This window comes from Gymnoscopelus braueri (genome assembly GCF_963280865.1).
Source record: "Gymnoscopelus braueri genome assembly, chromosome: 21".
NCBI lineage: Eukaryota > Metazoa > Chordata > Actinopteri > Myctophiformes > Myctophidae > Gymnoscopelus > Gymnoscopelus braueri.
The window spans coordinates 21,465,054-21,482,078 of record NC_137623.1 but is presented as its reverse complement, the minus strand read 5'-3'; the positions used below and the strand labels follow the sequence as shown (position 1 = coordinate 21,482,078).

Genomic DNA, 17,025 nt, shown 5'->3' with positions numbered 1-17,025 from the left:
CTTGTGACCAATATTTAGTTCAGTGACCATGGAGGTAAAGAATGGTTCATAAGCTGTGTTCACGTTCACTCTTCCATTGAAGTGAATAGACTCCAACCTGCTTCCTGTCTCCTAAAAAGGCGTCCGCCGACTTCACACACGGGAAGTAAACCGGAGATGGTGAGTATTGCTATTTCCGCCTTGGGATACACTTATACCAGGCTCATGGACACGATGTCATTGGGGAACCAGGTGTCAATCAACTGTAGTCAACCTACCAGGCTCTGAGAGGAGGTGGGACTAAAAAAGTAGGAAGAGAGTGAGACAGTCTGAGAGTGAGAGAAACAGGTGAAAACAGTGATGTTTAAGTGTTGGTTATATAAATTCAATAATCTGGTAAATGTTGTCACCAAATTAAGTGCCAGGGTGAGGATATATCAGCGATTAAGCATGTGTAACCCTGTTAAAAACAAGAAGGTTTGTGTGTTTGGAGCTGGGTTTTCACTTTGTATTTCTACTATAACCAGCTGACAATGGACATTAATAACTACAAGGTGGGCTGTGGCTGGTCAACTAACACAAGAGAGTGTGTGATACATTTCAACAAGTTTCTGAGTGAGTATGGGTGCTGTTTATAGTTGAAGGATAGGACGTTTAATATTGTGGTGTTTTGGATAGTGTGGTGCTTCAGGACAATGCTACCAGTGCATGGATGGAGCCCACCTCCAGTGGGAGGAGCTTAATAAATTTACATATTCATATTAAGCAAAGTCATTTCTTTATTTAGTGAAATTTTAAATTATTGTATTTATAATCATTTTCATTTTGGCACATTAAGTTCTGTTGTATTACATCATCAGTTTGATTTGATAGTTGTTTTGTCTTAGAGCTTTTATTTTGTTTTAGTTTTTTGAGTTTTTATTTTGTTTCAGATGTTTGAGTTTTTATTTTGTCTTAGTTGCGTTTTGAACTCAAGGAACCCCTGATTTATTTATTGAGCGTAATACTTAACCCACCTTTTAGAATTTAGATGGAGAGTGAAAAATGGTCTTGAGCAGATTTGAACTTAAATCTTTGGTTTATAAACTCCTGCTTTATCTCTTGAGCCACGCTGGCACAGCGGATGTGACCGAGAACGTAATACTTACTGTAACCAACTTTTAGAATTTAGATGGAGAGTGAAAAATTTTCTCTTGGAGTTTTGAACCCTAAATCTTCTGCTTATAATCCCCTGCTTTATCTCTTGGACCATGCTGGCAGGATAGATACAATTGCATCAAACGTGATACTTACTGTAGTAACCCACCTTTTAGAATTTAGATGGACAGTGAAACATGTTGTGAAAGGTTTTTATAAACCTTTCGTTATATAAACCCTGGAATGATTTATTGAGCCATACATGAAGATGCATTTGATAATGTAATACTTAACCCAACTTTTAGAATTGAGATGGAGAGTGAAAAATGTTCTTTAGGAGTTTTGAACCCTAAACCTTTGGTTTATATACTCCTGATTTGTCTCATGAGCCACACTAACATGACAAACTCATCTAAGAATGTAATACTTAACCCAGTCATGTATGTCAGTATCATGTCAGTATTGTGGTCAGTATCATGGTCAGTATATTGTCAGTATTTCGTGGTCAGTATCGTGGTCAGTATCATGGTCAGTATATTGTCAGTATATCGTGGTCAGTATCGTGGTCAGTATCGTGGTTTTTGATTGATTGATTTTTATTAGGCAAAATAATGTAAAACAGCACAGTTACATTTATAATACTTTTGTCTAAAAGGTCCGACCAAAAAAGTCCTTGCGGACTTGTTTCCGTTGGGGTCCATTTCATACACATATATAGTAGCAACCAAACAGGTCAGTGATATTCTATTGATAATATAGGCTACATTAGATCTATGCATAGCCCTTTCCATTCCTATAAATGTACAGTGGTGTTTTGCCTATAGTGGCCTAAGGGTGTGCATTGTGCAGTGTATTTCACTGTTGACGGTCATGTTAAAGCTGTGTGCTTCAAAATACGTCTACTTCTTTGTCCAATTTAAATGTAGTGGGGTAAAAGTAAAAACATTCGTGTAAATGTAGTGGAGTAGGTACTCTCTCTCCCTATCACCCCTCCATCTCTCTCTCTCTCTCTCTCTCTCGCACGCACGCACGCACGCACGCACGCACGCACGCACGCACGCACGCACGCACACACTCACGTCTCACTCACAATTTAATTCACTTCAAGCACTTCAAGTGGATAAAACATTCAGTATTTCTATTGGTGGTTACACCATTTTTTCAGGCACGTTCTGTAATTTTCATTGTAAAAACGGTTCAAATGTCTTTTCAACCAACATGAAACCAACATGACCAACATTAGAACAAACCTGATACATACAGCTTACTGTGGAAACACATGCTTGAACGTTTTACTTTGAAATGTTTTGTTGTCTCCGCCAGGCCGAAAGGCATGGCGAGAGAGTATGTTTTCCCACCTGTCCGTCCGTCCGTCCGTGTGTCCGTGTGTCCTGTCCGTGTGTTACCAGCTAATCTCCGGCACCGTTGGCCCGGTCGCTGCGAAACTGAGTATACCCACTCCCTGGATGCCAATTCAGAACCTCTGCCCCACATTTTCACATGGGCCTGTCATAGTGCCACCAGGAGGCCGATTTGTGCAAAACCATTTTTTCCCATTACACCTACAGCTTTTAACCAAACGTCATGCAAATCGGTACACAGTATCTCTATAGTCATGTGATCAACCCGGATCTGTCCGATTTCCCATATTCTATCCTCATTGGCTAAGGTTGGTTTCCAAAGTTTGCAGGATTGGTCCGTTTTGAACAAAATGTCTGAAAACATGAACGCAGTGTGCAATTTCCGTGAAATTTTGCATGCAGATTCCCACTAGGCCGAGGAAGAAATGCCCCCCTTCTCACATTGGGGTTTTTGCATTTTTATGCGGTGAAATTGCGGGAAGTTGCGAAATATGCTGAAAGTTGTGAAATATGCGGCAATATGCGAAATATCAAAATATGTGAAAAGTTGCGAAATATGCAGAAATATGCGATGCGAAGCGCATATTATGCGATGCGCATATTATGCGATGCGGCCTTTTTGAAAAAACGTTACCCCCGCATAATTATGCTCCATTTTGCTGATTATGTGGTAAATTATGCGATCGCAAAATCGCATTTTTCTGGAGGGTCTAAGTTATAGACACATCAGCTAAATGTGGCTGAGGGATGGTGTGGTGGTCTAAGCATCAGACTCTCAGTGCAGAGATTACATGTTCAAATCCCAGTCATTCTATGGTTCATTGCTTTTCAACTTTACTAACTGAAGGCTGACATACAAACACTTCCAGAGTACAAAGAGACATACGATGGGAGCGGCTGAGAGATGGTGTAGCGGTTTGAAGATCAGACTCTCATCATGGAGATAACATGTTCAAATCCGAGTCATTGTATGGTTCATTGCTTTTCAACTTTACTAAGTGAAGGCTGACATATAAAAACTTCAAGACTACAAAGAGATGTACAATGGTAGTGGCTGAGAGATGGGGTAGTGGTCTAAAGGTCGGAGTCTCAGCTCAGAGGTTCCATGTTCAAATCCCAGTTGTCCCATACTTCAAAGTTGTAATACTTTGACATTTTCAAGGCCAAAATACAAAAAAGAAAGTCAAAAGCACGAAGAGACATGAGAAGGGAGTGGCTGAGAGATCGGGTAGTGGTCTAAAGGTCGGACTCTTGGCACAGAGGTTCCATGTTTAAATTCCAGTCATCCCATACTTCAAAGTTGTATTACTTTGAGATTTTCAAGGCCAAAATACAAAAAAGGAAGTCAAAAGCACAAAGACACATGTGAAGGGAGTGGCTGAGGTGGTGCAGCGGTTTGAAGATCAGACTCTCATCATGGAGGTGCCATGTTCAAATCCCTGTCATTCTATGGTTCATTGCTTTTCAACTTTACTAAGTGAAGGCTGACATATAAACACTTCAGTAGTACAAAGAGACATCTACTGAAAGTCAGTGAGAGATGGTGTAGAGGTATAGGGATCAGACTCTCAGCACAGAGGTTACATGTTCAAATCCCAGTTGTCCCAAACTTCAGAGTTGTAGTACTTTGCAGTTTTCAAGGCCAAAATACAAAAAAAGCAAGTCAAAACCACAAAGAGACATGTGAAGGGAGTGTCTGAGAGATTGGGTAGTGGTCTAAAGGTCAGACTTTCAGCACAGAGGTTCCATGTTCAAATCCCACTTTTCCCATACTTCAAAGTTGTAGAACTTTGACATTTTCAAGGCCAAAATACAAAAAAGCAAGTCAAAATCACAAAGGGAGTGGCTGAGAGATGGGGTAGTGGTCTAAAGGTCGGACTCTCAGCACAGAGGTTCCATATTCAAATCCCAGTTGTCCCATACTTCAAAGTTGTAGTACTTTGACATTTTCAAGGCCAAAATACAAAAAAGCAAGTCAAAAGCACAAAGAGACACCTGCTGAGGGCCCAAAGGTGCGTTGGCGCAGTGGCAGAGTTCGGTGTATCTTGATCTTGATCGGTTGCCTCTGCTACAGACAGGTCGATTCAGTTAGATTTTACAGAAGGACACTCCAACTCATTCAGTGCCATCAAGGTCCTCCACGTGCCTCAAAGGCTCCAAGTGCCTCTGATGTGTTTTCGGCGTTTATGGCCCTGTTCGCAAAACCAGCGATACGATCCTTCAGAGGCACCAAGGCAGCAAAACCATGTGATCCCAAAAAAACACCCTGCTGAGCTTCTACGGGGTCGGGAGTGTAGTCAGCCCAATGAGTTCACAAGACCTAAAATTTCCATTCTGTAAAACCTCAGCTGGGCAGAGTTCTTTCAGACATAACCCCCCACCTTTAACTATCAGGAAACAGGGGAGGGACTCAGTCCCCCCGATGGTCCTCCAGTACATTGATGGCATGGGACTTGAACCTGCGAACTGTCTGTAGCAGAGGCAACCGATCAAGCACACCACACCACTGCGCCAACACACCTTTGGGCCCTCAGCAGGTGTCTCTTTGTGGTTTTGACTTTCTTTTTTGTATTTTGGCCGTGAAAATTTCAAAGTACTATAACTTCGAAGTGTGGGACGACTGCACTTTGAACATGGAACCTCTATGCTGAGAGTCCGACCTTTACACCACTACCCCATCTCTCAGCCACCCCCTTCACATGTCTCTTTGTGATTTTGACTTGTTTTTTGGCCTTGAAAATGTCAAAGTACTACAACTTTGAAGCATGGGATGGCTGGGATTTGAACATGGATCCTCTGTGCTTAAAGTCCAACATTTAGACCACTACACCATCTCTCAGTCACTCCCTTCACATGTCTCTTTGTGCTTTTGACTTGCTTTTTTGTATTTGGCCTTGAAAATTTCAAAGTACTTTGAAGTATGGGACAACTGGGATTTGAACATGTGACCTCTGTGCTGAGAGTCTGATCACTATCCCACTACACCATCTCTCACAGACTAACAGCAGATGTCTCTTAGTACTGTTGAAGTGTTCTTTTATATGTCAGCCTTCAGTTTGTAAGGGATTTGAACATGGAATCTCTGTGCTGAGAGTCTGACCTTTAGACCACTGCACCATCTCTCAGCACTCCTTTCACATGTATCTTCGTGCTTTTGACTTGCTGTTTTGTATTTTGGCCTTGAAAAATCTCTCAGCCACTCCCATAATATGTCTCTTTGTACTCTTGAAGTGTTTATATGTCAGCCTTCAGTTAGTAAAGTTGAAAAGCAATGAACCATAGCATAGAATGACTGGGATTTGAACATGGCATCTCCATGTTGAGAGTCCGATCTTCGGACCACAACACCATCGCTCAGCCACTCCCAACCTATGTCTCTTCGTACCCTTGAAGTGTTTATATGTCAGCCTTCAGTTAGTAGAGTTGAAAAGCAATGAACCATAGAATGACTGGGACTTGGACATGGCATCTCAATGTTGAGAGTCTGATCTTTAGACCGCTACACCATCTCTCAGCCACTCCCATCATATGTCTCTTTGTACTCTTGAAGTGTTTATATGTCAGCCTTCAGTTAGTAAAGTTGAAATACGTCAGCATATAGAGCTTCATCATGTAACTTCACTATTCTACCCCGAATTTGTCTTTTAGTGCTTTTTAGTTATTTTTTTGTAGTTTAGCTGGCAAAACTTGACAATTGAAACTCTCTGCTGAAAGACTGAGTATTACTACACCATTACTCAGTACTTTTGAAGTTTATAATTTCATATTCAACTACAGTAGGTCTTGGACTTGAACATGGAAACCCAGTGCTGAGAGTTTGAGCATTAGTCCACTACACCATCACATGTTTAATGTATAGATGTAATTTTCTAGTGCTTTAAAGTGTTCTTTTGGACTGACCAGCAAAGCCCAGCTTCCCAGCTTGGCTTTGCTGGTCATTCCAGCCAGCCAGCTAGTTACTTTACACAACTGTTGTTCTTTAAGATTCTTGAAGAATTCTGTCACTATAGTGAAAACGTGTTGTTTTTAATGTCAATAATTAAAGTAGCTATTCTTCTTCATAATATATATTTTTTAAAGTGATATACTGTAGTAGCAGTGACTGAGACAACAGACTGAAAAACAATGCTGTATAACTGAATGTGTGTGAGCGTGAATGCGCATCCGCAACTGGTTGCAGCCCACATCAAGTCACCTTTTGACCAATGTGGGCCGCACCCCAAAATGAGTTCGACACCCCTGCTATACAGGGTATCTGCACATCTCTAAAGTGACAGACTATACATAAAAATGGTCAAACATTGGCAAAATTGTCTTCTGTCATTCACGGGGGAAAACTCTAAATGATAAAATTAGATTAATTGGAATGATTGGATTTGTTTTGACCAAAGATTTGCCAATTGACATCATTATAGTCTCCGCCAGGCTGAAAGGCATGGCGAGAGAGTATGTTTTTCCCCCTGTCCGTCCGTCCGTCCGTGTGTCCGTGTGTCCTGTCCGTGTGTTACCAGCTAATCTCCTGCACCGTTGGCCCGGTCGCTGCGAAACTGTACACACCCACTCCCTGGATGCCAATTCAGAACCTCTGCCCCACATTTTTCACATGGGCCTGTCATAGTGCCACCAGGAGGCCGATTTGTGTAAAACCCATTTTTTCCCATTACACCTACAGCTTTTAACCAAACGTCATGCAAATCGGTACACAGTATCTCTATAGTCATGTGATCAACCCGGATCTGTCCGATTTCCCATTTTGCATCCTCATTGGCTAAGGTTGGCTTCCAAAGTTTGCAGGATTGGTCCGTTTTGAACAAACTGCCTCAAATCATGAACGCAGCTTGCCATTTCCATAAAATTGCACACGCACATTCCCACTAGGCTGAGGAAGAAATGCCACTTGAACATTTTCAAATCAGCCACATGGTGGCGCTACAACAGGCCGATTTGCATTTTTAACTATAACTGCACCGATCTGCATGAAACTTTGCATGCACACTCCCTAGAGGCCAAGGAAAAACATCTGCACTGCATTTTTCACATCTGCTTTTTACAGCGCCACCAGGAGGCCGACTTATGTAAAATACATTTTTGGAAATTATTCCTTCAGATTCTGTCCAAAAAACACGCAAATTGGTACACTGTATCTCCATAGTCATGTGATTCTGATGGATCTGTCAGAATATTTCATATTCCATCCTATTTGGCTTACAGTGGCTTCCAAAGTTTGCAGGATTGGTCAGTTTTGAACAAAATGCCTCAAAACATGAACGCAGTGTGCAATTTCCGTGAAATTTTGCATACAGATTCCCACTAGGCCGAGGAAGAAATGCCCCCCTTTTCACATTCACATTGGCCTGTTATAGCGCCACCAGCAGGTCTAATTATCAAAACACATTTTTGTAAAAAAATATCCCTGTTAGATTTGAACCAACAACCCAATAGCTACAAGGCCTGTATCTTAACCGCTGCTCCACCATGATTCATACCTTCTCTGGTCTCTTGCACGATCTTCACTGAAAGATTAGATAAAGGTGCAAGAGTCAGGTAAAAGTTGGAAAAATGTCCTGGTTGGATTTGAACAGGGAATCTTCTGGTTGTGCAGTGAACAAAGTCTGGCGACAACACAGCGGTAGCCCACATTCTTACCCACAAGTCATTGCATAAGCTTGGGGGTGCGTAACTATTCAAGCATGATCAATTTACTCAGGATCAGCGTTTTGACAAGCCGACAAGAGGAAGAGAGAGAGACACTATAGCCAACACTGCCAAGTTTAAAAGCATGTTTGTTTCTCAAGATGATCAAAGGTATCAAGGCCTTGGACAGACATGAGAGGTACTGCCTCTGCAATCTGCTTCCCTTTCACTCCCAACAAAACTAGCAAAGAAAAACAAGGATTTTCTCTTTGGAAAACCCTGGAAAGCTTCCCTGGAAAGCTTCCCAGGCACAGTTTTTTCCCCCCCCAGACTTCTTTAAGGGGAAATAACATGTTTGTTGTGTTATCATGTTGAATGATCTGCAGGTGGTGTTTTTTTCCTGCTGCAACAGCAAAGCCACATTGCTCAGATTCAGACCCAAAATGGAACGTGTTGTGAAAGGTCAAGTTACCTCTAGGAGAGCTGATAAAATCCACATTCGGGGGGGGGAATGCAAGTTCTGGCTCAGTAATCCCTGGTGGCCCCCGCTTTTGAAAACCCGTGGTCTCTATACAGGAGCCACTGAATAGGATAAGGGTTGTGTTCTGCTGAGGCCATGCATGCTTGTGGCCGCAAATGTATTTACAAGTGTATATGGGAAGACTTCAAGAGCCAAGTGAGATTACGAGGAACAGTGAAGAGCCGAGCAAAGAGATCATGAAAGAGCATGTCTGAGCCCACAAGGTTCACAGAGGTCGATCCACCCCTGAAAAAGCCCACTCAACGTCTTGGGTTTATGTATGGAGGGCCGTCTTAGTGACCTGGCTGTGTTGTTACCGCATAATGAGTTGTTATGGCCTACAGCCAGTGTTGCCAGATTGTGTGAGAGAAACAAGCAAACAGGTCTAGGAAAACAAGCCCAAAAGAAGTGACTATGGGCCATGAGCACTTTAAACATTTATATCGGCAATGCGTCGCGATGCGACGCGTTGTGAGCTTGTAGATCTGCTATTTTCAAATAAAATCTTGGAGGGAAATTATAATAAGCAGACCTGGCAACACTGCCTATAGCTCTGTCAAAGGCTGTGTGTGTCTGGAGCTAATCTCAAACCGCTGCATTGATCAGTGCCATACTATGTACACAAACTGCCAGTAGGCTACAGAGGTATCTCCACTAATTAGTTTTTTTTAAAAATGTTTTTTAATGTTCAAAATGTAACTGTAATTCAATAATAGAAGTCAATAGGGCTCTGATCGGGCTGAAAATCATATATCATAGATGTCATAGACGACCAACGTCATTCATACATGATTTGTCCACATGAAGTCCGAGATCCACATTGGAGCCACACAGTTCCCATGTGGATCTTGAGATCCACATAATTATTTTTTCTTTTTTATCTGCCTCTTTGGAGAATGACTCATCCAATTCAAGAAAGCTGTGTATTTCTGTGTAAGGCGTATTTCATCCATGTCACGACACGTCACATCCGTGATTTATCAGCTTTTATGCTGCATTTACACTTTGTAAAATAACGTTTTTATGGTATGGGAAATAAATCAGTGTTTCATGTCGGCATCAACAGGCAGACAGCTGCTTTATGATTTCACCTCTAACCCAGTAAAATACCCACGCTTTTCACGGCAGTTGAGATATGCCGAATTTGATGTATCTCGCAAACGAGGACTTATCCAAGCTTAAACAGTAATTTAGAAATCCCTAAATTAAAAATCACTTTGAGTTAAACCAACCACTCAAAGAGCACCATGCTGTATCTAATTCTGTGACGCTCACTTTTTCAGAATGCATTAATCCTCCCAAATGGGAGATGACGGGATATCAAATGGCATTGTGGCACGCTGGATACCTCAGGAAGCAATTACCATGAATACATTTTCTAATAAACTTGTACCCATCAGATGATAAGCAATTAAACATGCGTAATTACCGTTTCCATACAGTAATTTCTAAGCTGATTAGGTCTGTGTGCTTTACAACCTGAATGGGGGGAATATGAACAGGGCTTTGGTTTGGTGCTGCCGGTTGGCGGCGGAGGTTCCATCCTGCAAATCATATATGCAAATGAGGCTACAGGAAGTGCATGAAGCAGCCTCATCCCCAGATATTACGCCGGATTTATACTTACTTAGTTGTGAAATAGCCGATCTACAAGCAGCACGATATGAGCTTGTAGAGCTGCCATTTGCGGTGTGTGACACCACCGCACAACTGTAGAACTCAGCCCTTAAAAACATGTCCCTCAGGGCTCTATACTAGTGTCTTTTCTATCTTACTTTTACTTTAAATATCTTCGCAGAAAATAGCCGATAGCCGCTTTGTCGGTGAAAGTTTTCCCCCGAATACGGATGCAGGGGAACAAAAAACATAGATACAGTAAACGTTATGCATATGCACACATAATATTTAATTATGAATAATTATGTAGTTATGAAAAATTATTAAAAGAATGGAATGCTATAATACTGTATAATACACTTATGTAAAGTTGCTGGGCAGGGGGGGGGTTATTCTACTGTCCGGTATAACAAATGGTTCCACCATCAGTAAATATTGATCTTAAATGATGAATTAGACTCAGAAAACAGTCTCAAGGCAATTGAACATTCCCTCCTCTGTAGAATTGCTAGCGAATCACAGTGATAGAAATACTTCATCTATTATCCTATACTCAGAGGTGTTGAGCCAAGCGTTTAATCTATAAAACCTTGTATTTCAGTGCAAAACCTACAGTATATGGGGATAGGTTTTGAGCTCGTCTTTCAGCTTAAATGTAAGGCAGGAACCCTACAGTAGCTCTCTCCTGTCCTGTTTGACTGTGAGAAGTTTACATATTGAAATAACATCAGTTAACCAAAGCCAAACCAGTGCAATCTCTTGTATAGTTTATTATTAATCTGAATGTTACTTTTCCACACAAAATATATCGTTCTCCATGAGAGACTCAGTAAATATTTGAGATAGTACTACAGAGATTCATAAAGTCATTCATTGTCCATCCACAGAGAGAATAACCCGGCATGTTGCACAAACGAATCACAATATATCATTGAGTTAGGTGACAAAACAAAATATATCATTAATGTTCATATAATGTCTGCATAAATATATCACATTGTTATCTGTACAGAATGCTATGACAGTATTTCTAAATAGAAGTAATCTCTGTAATTTGTATATTTTTTGTTGAAATAAACAGAAATCTTTAAATAAACAATTTATGGCATGAATTTGCAAAGGCAAAAACTATGACAAACAACAAAAATACAATATTGGATACAGCATGTTGATAGTGAATAGTCACTCTCTTTTAACCCATTAAAACCGGGAAAGCATCTGTGTAGATTTTAGCCACGGTATACGTACATATATATAGGCCTATAGCAACATACGTTTTTCAGAAAACTCTTAGGATTTATAACATTGAACAGTTGTTCTCAAAAATAGCGCTGCAAGCTTGTACATCTGCAATTGTTTTTTTTACACAAATCTTCTCTTCTGGGGGTCCCTGGCACAAAACATTTTCAGATGGGGGCGTCTGCGGCCACATATATCAATTTAGGTATCCTTGGCACGAAACAGTTTGAGAACTACTGATTTAGAAGGCATTTGCAATATCAGCCTCTGGTCTTAATGGGTTAATACAGGACTCGGGATATTCTGGTCCCCAAAATACACAACACACATGTCAACATCTAGGTGTCTGATGCTGAGTATAATATAGTTTTATTCAAAATCACAAAGAGAGAAACACACCGGAAGAGGTTGTTCCCAAAACTCTACATACTGTAGCCAAATATTACCAGACGTTTATCATTCAATTATAGCTCAATAAATACAAGATCTACTCTGCAAAAGGACCAGTCCTTTTGCCAAGCATCTTGTAAAAGGTACCGTTATTAGTTTCAAGTTTGCACTTTTGCCAGAGTATCCATAATCCCCCCTCCCCCCCAAATGACACATTTTGGAACAAATCTCTTCGCTTGATGTCATCTAAATAGCTGTTAGTGGCATTAGGACTGTAGCTTTAGTAACAACTTATATACAGTACATGACAGTTAAATAGCACCAAGACTCATATTGACAGATCGTATCAGAATTCTGAGTTCTGACCTACGGCACACAGAATGTCCCCAGATCAGGCCTCAACTTGTCCCTATACCATCAAGACAGCTAAATCCTAGGTGTTGATTTGACTCAGAGTGTAAGAAAATATACCCCCCTCAACGCTGACTAGCGCGCCCAAAGTGGAGCGATTCAAGTCTGTGAATTTGTGTCGTCTGTCTGCGTGTCCGGAGCGAATATCGCAAACCACTGGACCGGTCAGTGCCAAATTTCTTGTGCACACTACCCACAGTAGGCCACAGAATGTATTTTTCATTTATGTTTTATAGTTTTTTTTATATTTAACTTTCATTATTTATTTAGTCAATGGGATCCCGCGATACATTTTTACACTCTCAAGAGCTAAATCAATATTCAGGAATTTCAAATTCAGGAAGTATGAACTATCATGTCTGCTTTTCAATAAAACATGAACATGACAATACATAATAACATGTCAGTAGTAATACACATGTTGTTTAGTACGTATGTTGCACTATAGTCACACACTCATTTTCATCACATCTCTGTCATACATTTGGGGTATTTTTTCAGCAAAGCATATGCGTTACATTCTGTTGGTATTAACATAGTGTCATTGAAAGGTTGAAAGGTGTTCCAGAAATGTATGGAATGGTTTGCTAGACCCACAGATGTGTAGCAACACATCCTCTTTTTAAGAATGCTTTGATCCTGGATTAGAGGCGCTTTGCCAATATGAATCCAGGTGAGATATCTGGCACAACATTCATAAGTACATACAGTAGAGTGAAGGCGAGAGAGAGAGAGAGAGAGAGAGAGAGAGAGAGAGAGAGAGAGAGAGAGAGAGAGAGAGAGAGAGAGAGAGAGAGAGAGAGAAGCTGGCAGAATGGAGGAATAAAGCGAGGGAAGGGCAGAGAGAAATGTCAGTCTTGTGTGGGCAGAGGGAAGAGTGTGTTCAGCCAGCGAGGAGAAGCTGGGGGCGTGGAGCCCTCACTGAGGAAGAGCTTTCAGGATGGCGTTCACCTCCTCTGCCACAGCTGTCAGCGCAAACTCAAACTGCTCCTGAAGACGAGACGGAGGGGGGGAGGAGGAGGAGGGGATGGAGATAAAGAGGAGGGGAACCAAGGGAATATAGGTGAGAGAGGGGGAGAAAGTTTTAGCTGGCTTATATCTACAATACGTTTCCATGTACGTACGGCTGCATGCGCGCGCGCGCGTGTGTGTGTGTGTGTGTGTGTGTGTGTGTGTGTGTGTGTGTGTGTGTGTGTGTGTGTGTGTGTGTGTGTGTGTGTGTGTGTGTGTGTGTGTGTTTGTGTGTGTGTGTGTACCATAATTCCACTGAGGCGTGGTAGATAAACCCCCTTCACCACCTCCCTCTATACCTTCATCATGACCCCTACCCAGTATGCATTAGGCCACAGATAGAGATAAAAGTATGTGTCTCTCTTTAGCTCCGGATATGCGTGCGTGTTTAGTCGCCACCGCTATCGACCGAGACAGGTGTGCCTTAAAATGGAGCCTTGAGGCAAGCTGTCTCTCTCAACTGTGTGAGTGTGTGTGTGTGTGTGTGTGTGTGTGTGTGTGTGTGTGTGTGTGTGTGTGTGTGTGTAGGTACACACAAACGTGTTTGTGAGACTGCCTCACAGTGGTCCCTGGGGAGCACAACGGGGCTGATCGATGTTTGCCCCGAAGACCTGGTGTTTTTTATATTCCGCTCCTCCGCAGAATCCACTCACAGCAGAGAGGTATGTGGGAGTTCGGAGGGAACAATGTCTTAGATGTGTCAACACACACACAGGGGCCGGCCATAGTTTGGCCCGAGGATAGACTAAATCAATAATGTGTTCATTGGTGGCCATGTCTTTAGCTTTCACAGTTTTGTCGGGATTTTTTAAAGTTTTCTATTTTACTGTGTCCTTGGGTATACTATATACTAACAGACCAGTATCTATTTTATTCTGAAGTTTTTAACTTTACTTCAACCTAACCTTTTTAGCCCATTTGATGTTAGATAGAGGCGGTGTAACATGCTGCACATATCTACACCACTAGGGGGAGATCACTCTCTGTTGCACAAGAAGGAGTAGAGAAGGAGCAGTTGGGATGTAGAGGAACAAAATGGTCAGACAACATGCAGCCCAATTACTACTACCATGTTGTTTAGAGGGGAAAACGTAAAGTGTCAACAAAACAGGGGAAATACGATTTTTTTTGGGTGAGATTTATATAAAACAAAAAATGCAACAAACCAAATGCATGGGGTATGAAATATAATCACTTGTGCAATCCTTAACCTCTCTACATTTCATACCTCGTTACAGTCTGTGCACGCAGTAGCAAAGTGGAATCAACAATATACACCAACATAATGTCCATTTAGCCTCGTCAGACAGAGAGACAGCCTTCCGCCCACTGCTCGTCTAGGCTGAGCAGAATGGGGCAGTAAAACCAGAACATTAATGAACCATCTCTAAGAATGCTGGAGTCTGTTAACAAGCAAGATCCATGAATTACCAGCCCTGCACATGGCTGTGTTGTCACCATTATTATTATCATTATTCGTATTTTTTAAAATATTGTAAAGACACAAAAGAGACTTCCTACACTCATTTGTGTCAGAAGATGAGAGAAAACACTTTGGTACACGTCCTTACAATTTGCCGAAGTAGTCCATTGTTAAGAAGATATACTGTATTGTGTATCAAATTGAAGATTAATCCTAAAACTAGCAATATCAGGAAGAGGAATGCCAGCTACAGCGAGACCAAAACTTGTAGAATAAATTAAAGCTTGCTCACAGAAATGCAGCAACTTTGAGAGAAACACATTTTAATATGGCACCTTTGATTAGCTCTCTGTGTGAAACAAACACAGTGCCTATTTCCCTTCTACTTAACGGGCGCTTTTATGAATTGAGCAATTTACATCAAATTTCCTGAGCATGGCACCAATTTCTGTTTAGGGTCATTACAGTGATTGTTCTACATTGAACTGAGGTGTCTGAGTGAAAATTAGGAACTATTATCTCTATTAATGGAGTTCCAAAAGGTCTTTATTTTCAGATGAAAATGGTGCCCTACTGCTAAAGCGATCGTCTATATCAGGGGTTGCCAAACTTTTCAGCTCAAAAATACATTATGTATTTATACATTATAACCACTTAATAGTGAAAATAGCTGCTCTACAAGCTCACAATGTGACACGTTGTGCGTTTGTAGAGATGCTATTTTAAGTATTTCTTAAAAGTTGTTTACATTTATGGAATTCTTTAGATTTTTTAAGCAAAAATTCTGAAATTCTTCTGGAATTCTGGAAGATATTTGAAAATATTTTTGGGTGATTATTTATCAAAATAAATAAATTTAAATGAGTCCCAACCCATTGTTTGGGAAACACTGGTCTATATTGTACCATCATATCACTTGATTCTAGAAACTTCACTATCACTTGATGTAGACACACAAGTCACACACACACCTGTCTTTGAATGACAGCAAGCCAAACCCCACCCCTGGCATCACCTCTATTTCTAGCTCGGATCCAGGGGACCTTACCTTTGTCTGGACCATGCCGGCTCGCTGGTCTCTCAAGTGCTCCAGGGTAGCGGCAATATCAATCTCTTTAGCACCTGCAACAGACCGCAAATTGGACTGAGTTCAAAGCGGCGGAGTAATCCAGCTCACATCTGTCAATCTCCCTTTATGCTGGGCTCCCTCTGGAATGGTGGAGCGATTGAAAATTATTACATTCATCCCTCGAAAGACTTGGACGCAAGCCACTGAACTGTTTCTCCATAAAATATGCAGTGGGATATTTTTGGGGGTCTGGGAAATGTGAAATAATGTATTCAGAAAATGCCAAGTAGGCCTACTGTTTTTTTTGACAAGAGGCTTTTTTTATATACAAAAACAAGCTACAGGTTTTGACTTAATATTTATGTAGATTTGTCTGTCTCTGTGTGTGTGTGTGTGTGTGTGTGTGTGTGTGTGTGTGTGTGTGTGTGTGTGTGTGTGTGTGTGTGTGTGTGTGTGTGTGTGTGTGTGCGGGGAGTGTATTGTAATGTCTGTAAGTAAAAAGATATTTCCTTGATTTCCAGTTATTTATAAATAAATATCCACATGCTGATTTCAACAGTTGGTTGTCTTCAGACCTTATCAAGTAGTGTGTAGTTATATAGCCAGCGTTGTAGTGTCACTGTAGTGTTGTAGTGTCACTGTAGTGTGTGCAGTGTTGTAATGCAAATCTGCAAGTCTGTTTTCTTCTCTCTCTCTCTCTCGCTCTCTCTCTCTCTCTCGCTCTCTCGCTCTCTCTCTCTCTCTCTCTCTCTCTCTCTCTCTCTCTTTAAGACTTTAAGACTATTGTTAGCTTCTTTTTTCGGTTAAAACAGGATTTGAAGTTGTTGCCAGGGTTCATTTGAGTTTTCCTTCCCCAAAGGAGAGAAAAAGGGAATCATCAGAGAGAAAGTGTGAGTGTGGGAGAGAAGTAGAGGTAGCCCCTAAGCTCTCAAGATGTTTTCTGAAAGCCAAGGAGAGGATGAGAGAGAGAGAGAGAGAGAGAGAGAGAGAGAGAGAGAGAGAGAGAGAGAGAGAGAGAGAGAGAGAGAGAGAGAGAGAGAGAGAGAGAGAGATGAGAGGGAGGGAGGGATGGAGGGGAGCGTAGGGTTGGGGGGGGGTCTAATGCAGCTGAACTCGCTATACTCAAAGTGCTCCTAGTACTCCAGCAACGCATTCATGTTTCAGAAGGAGGAGGGGTTGGATTCCCAAGTTAATCTGAGGAGAAGCTCCTCCACTGAGGGGAGAGAGAGAGAGA

At 41.4% G+C, this 17,025-nt stretch overlaps 1 protein-coding gene across 1 annotated transcript in view; it reads right to left on the bottom strand.

Moving 5' to 3' along the window:
* Window positions 1-13,147: 13,147 nt before the first annotated feature.
* ptprn2 (protein tyrosine phosphatase receptor type N2) overlaps window positions 13,148-17,025 on the bottom strand; it is a gene marked incomplete at its 5' end in the record, with an annotated part of 195,280 nt that continues 191,402 nt past the window's right edge. Inside the window, 2 exons of the mRNA XM_080417441.1 lie at window positions 13,148-13,278; window positions 15,771-15,844. Coding sequence (XP_080273567.1) covers window positions 13,207-13,278; window positions 15,771-15,844 — 146 coding nt within the window. The 3' untranslated portion in view covers window positions 13,148-13,206. The remainder of the gene's footprint in view (window positions 13,279-15,770; window positions 15,845-17,025) is intronic.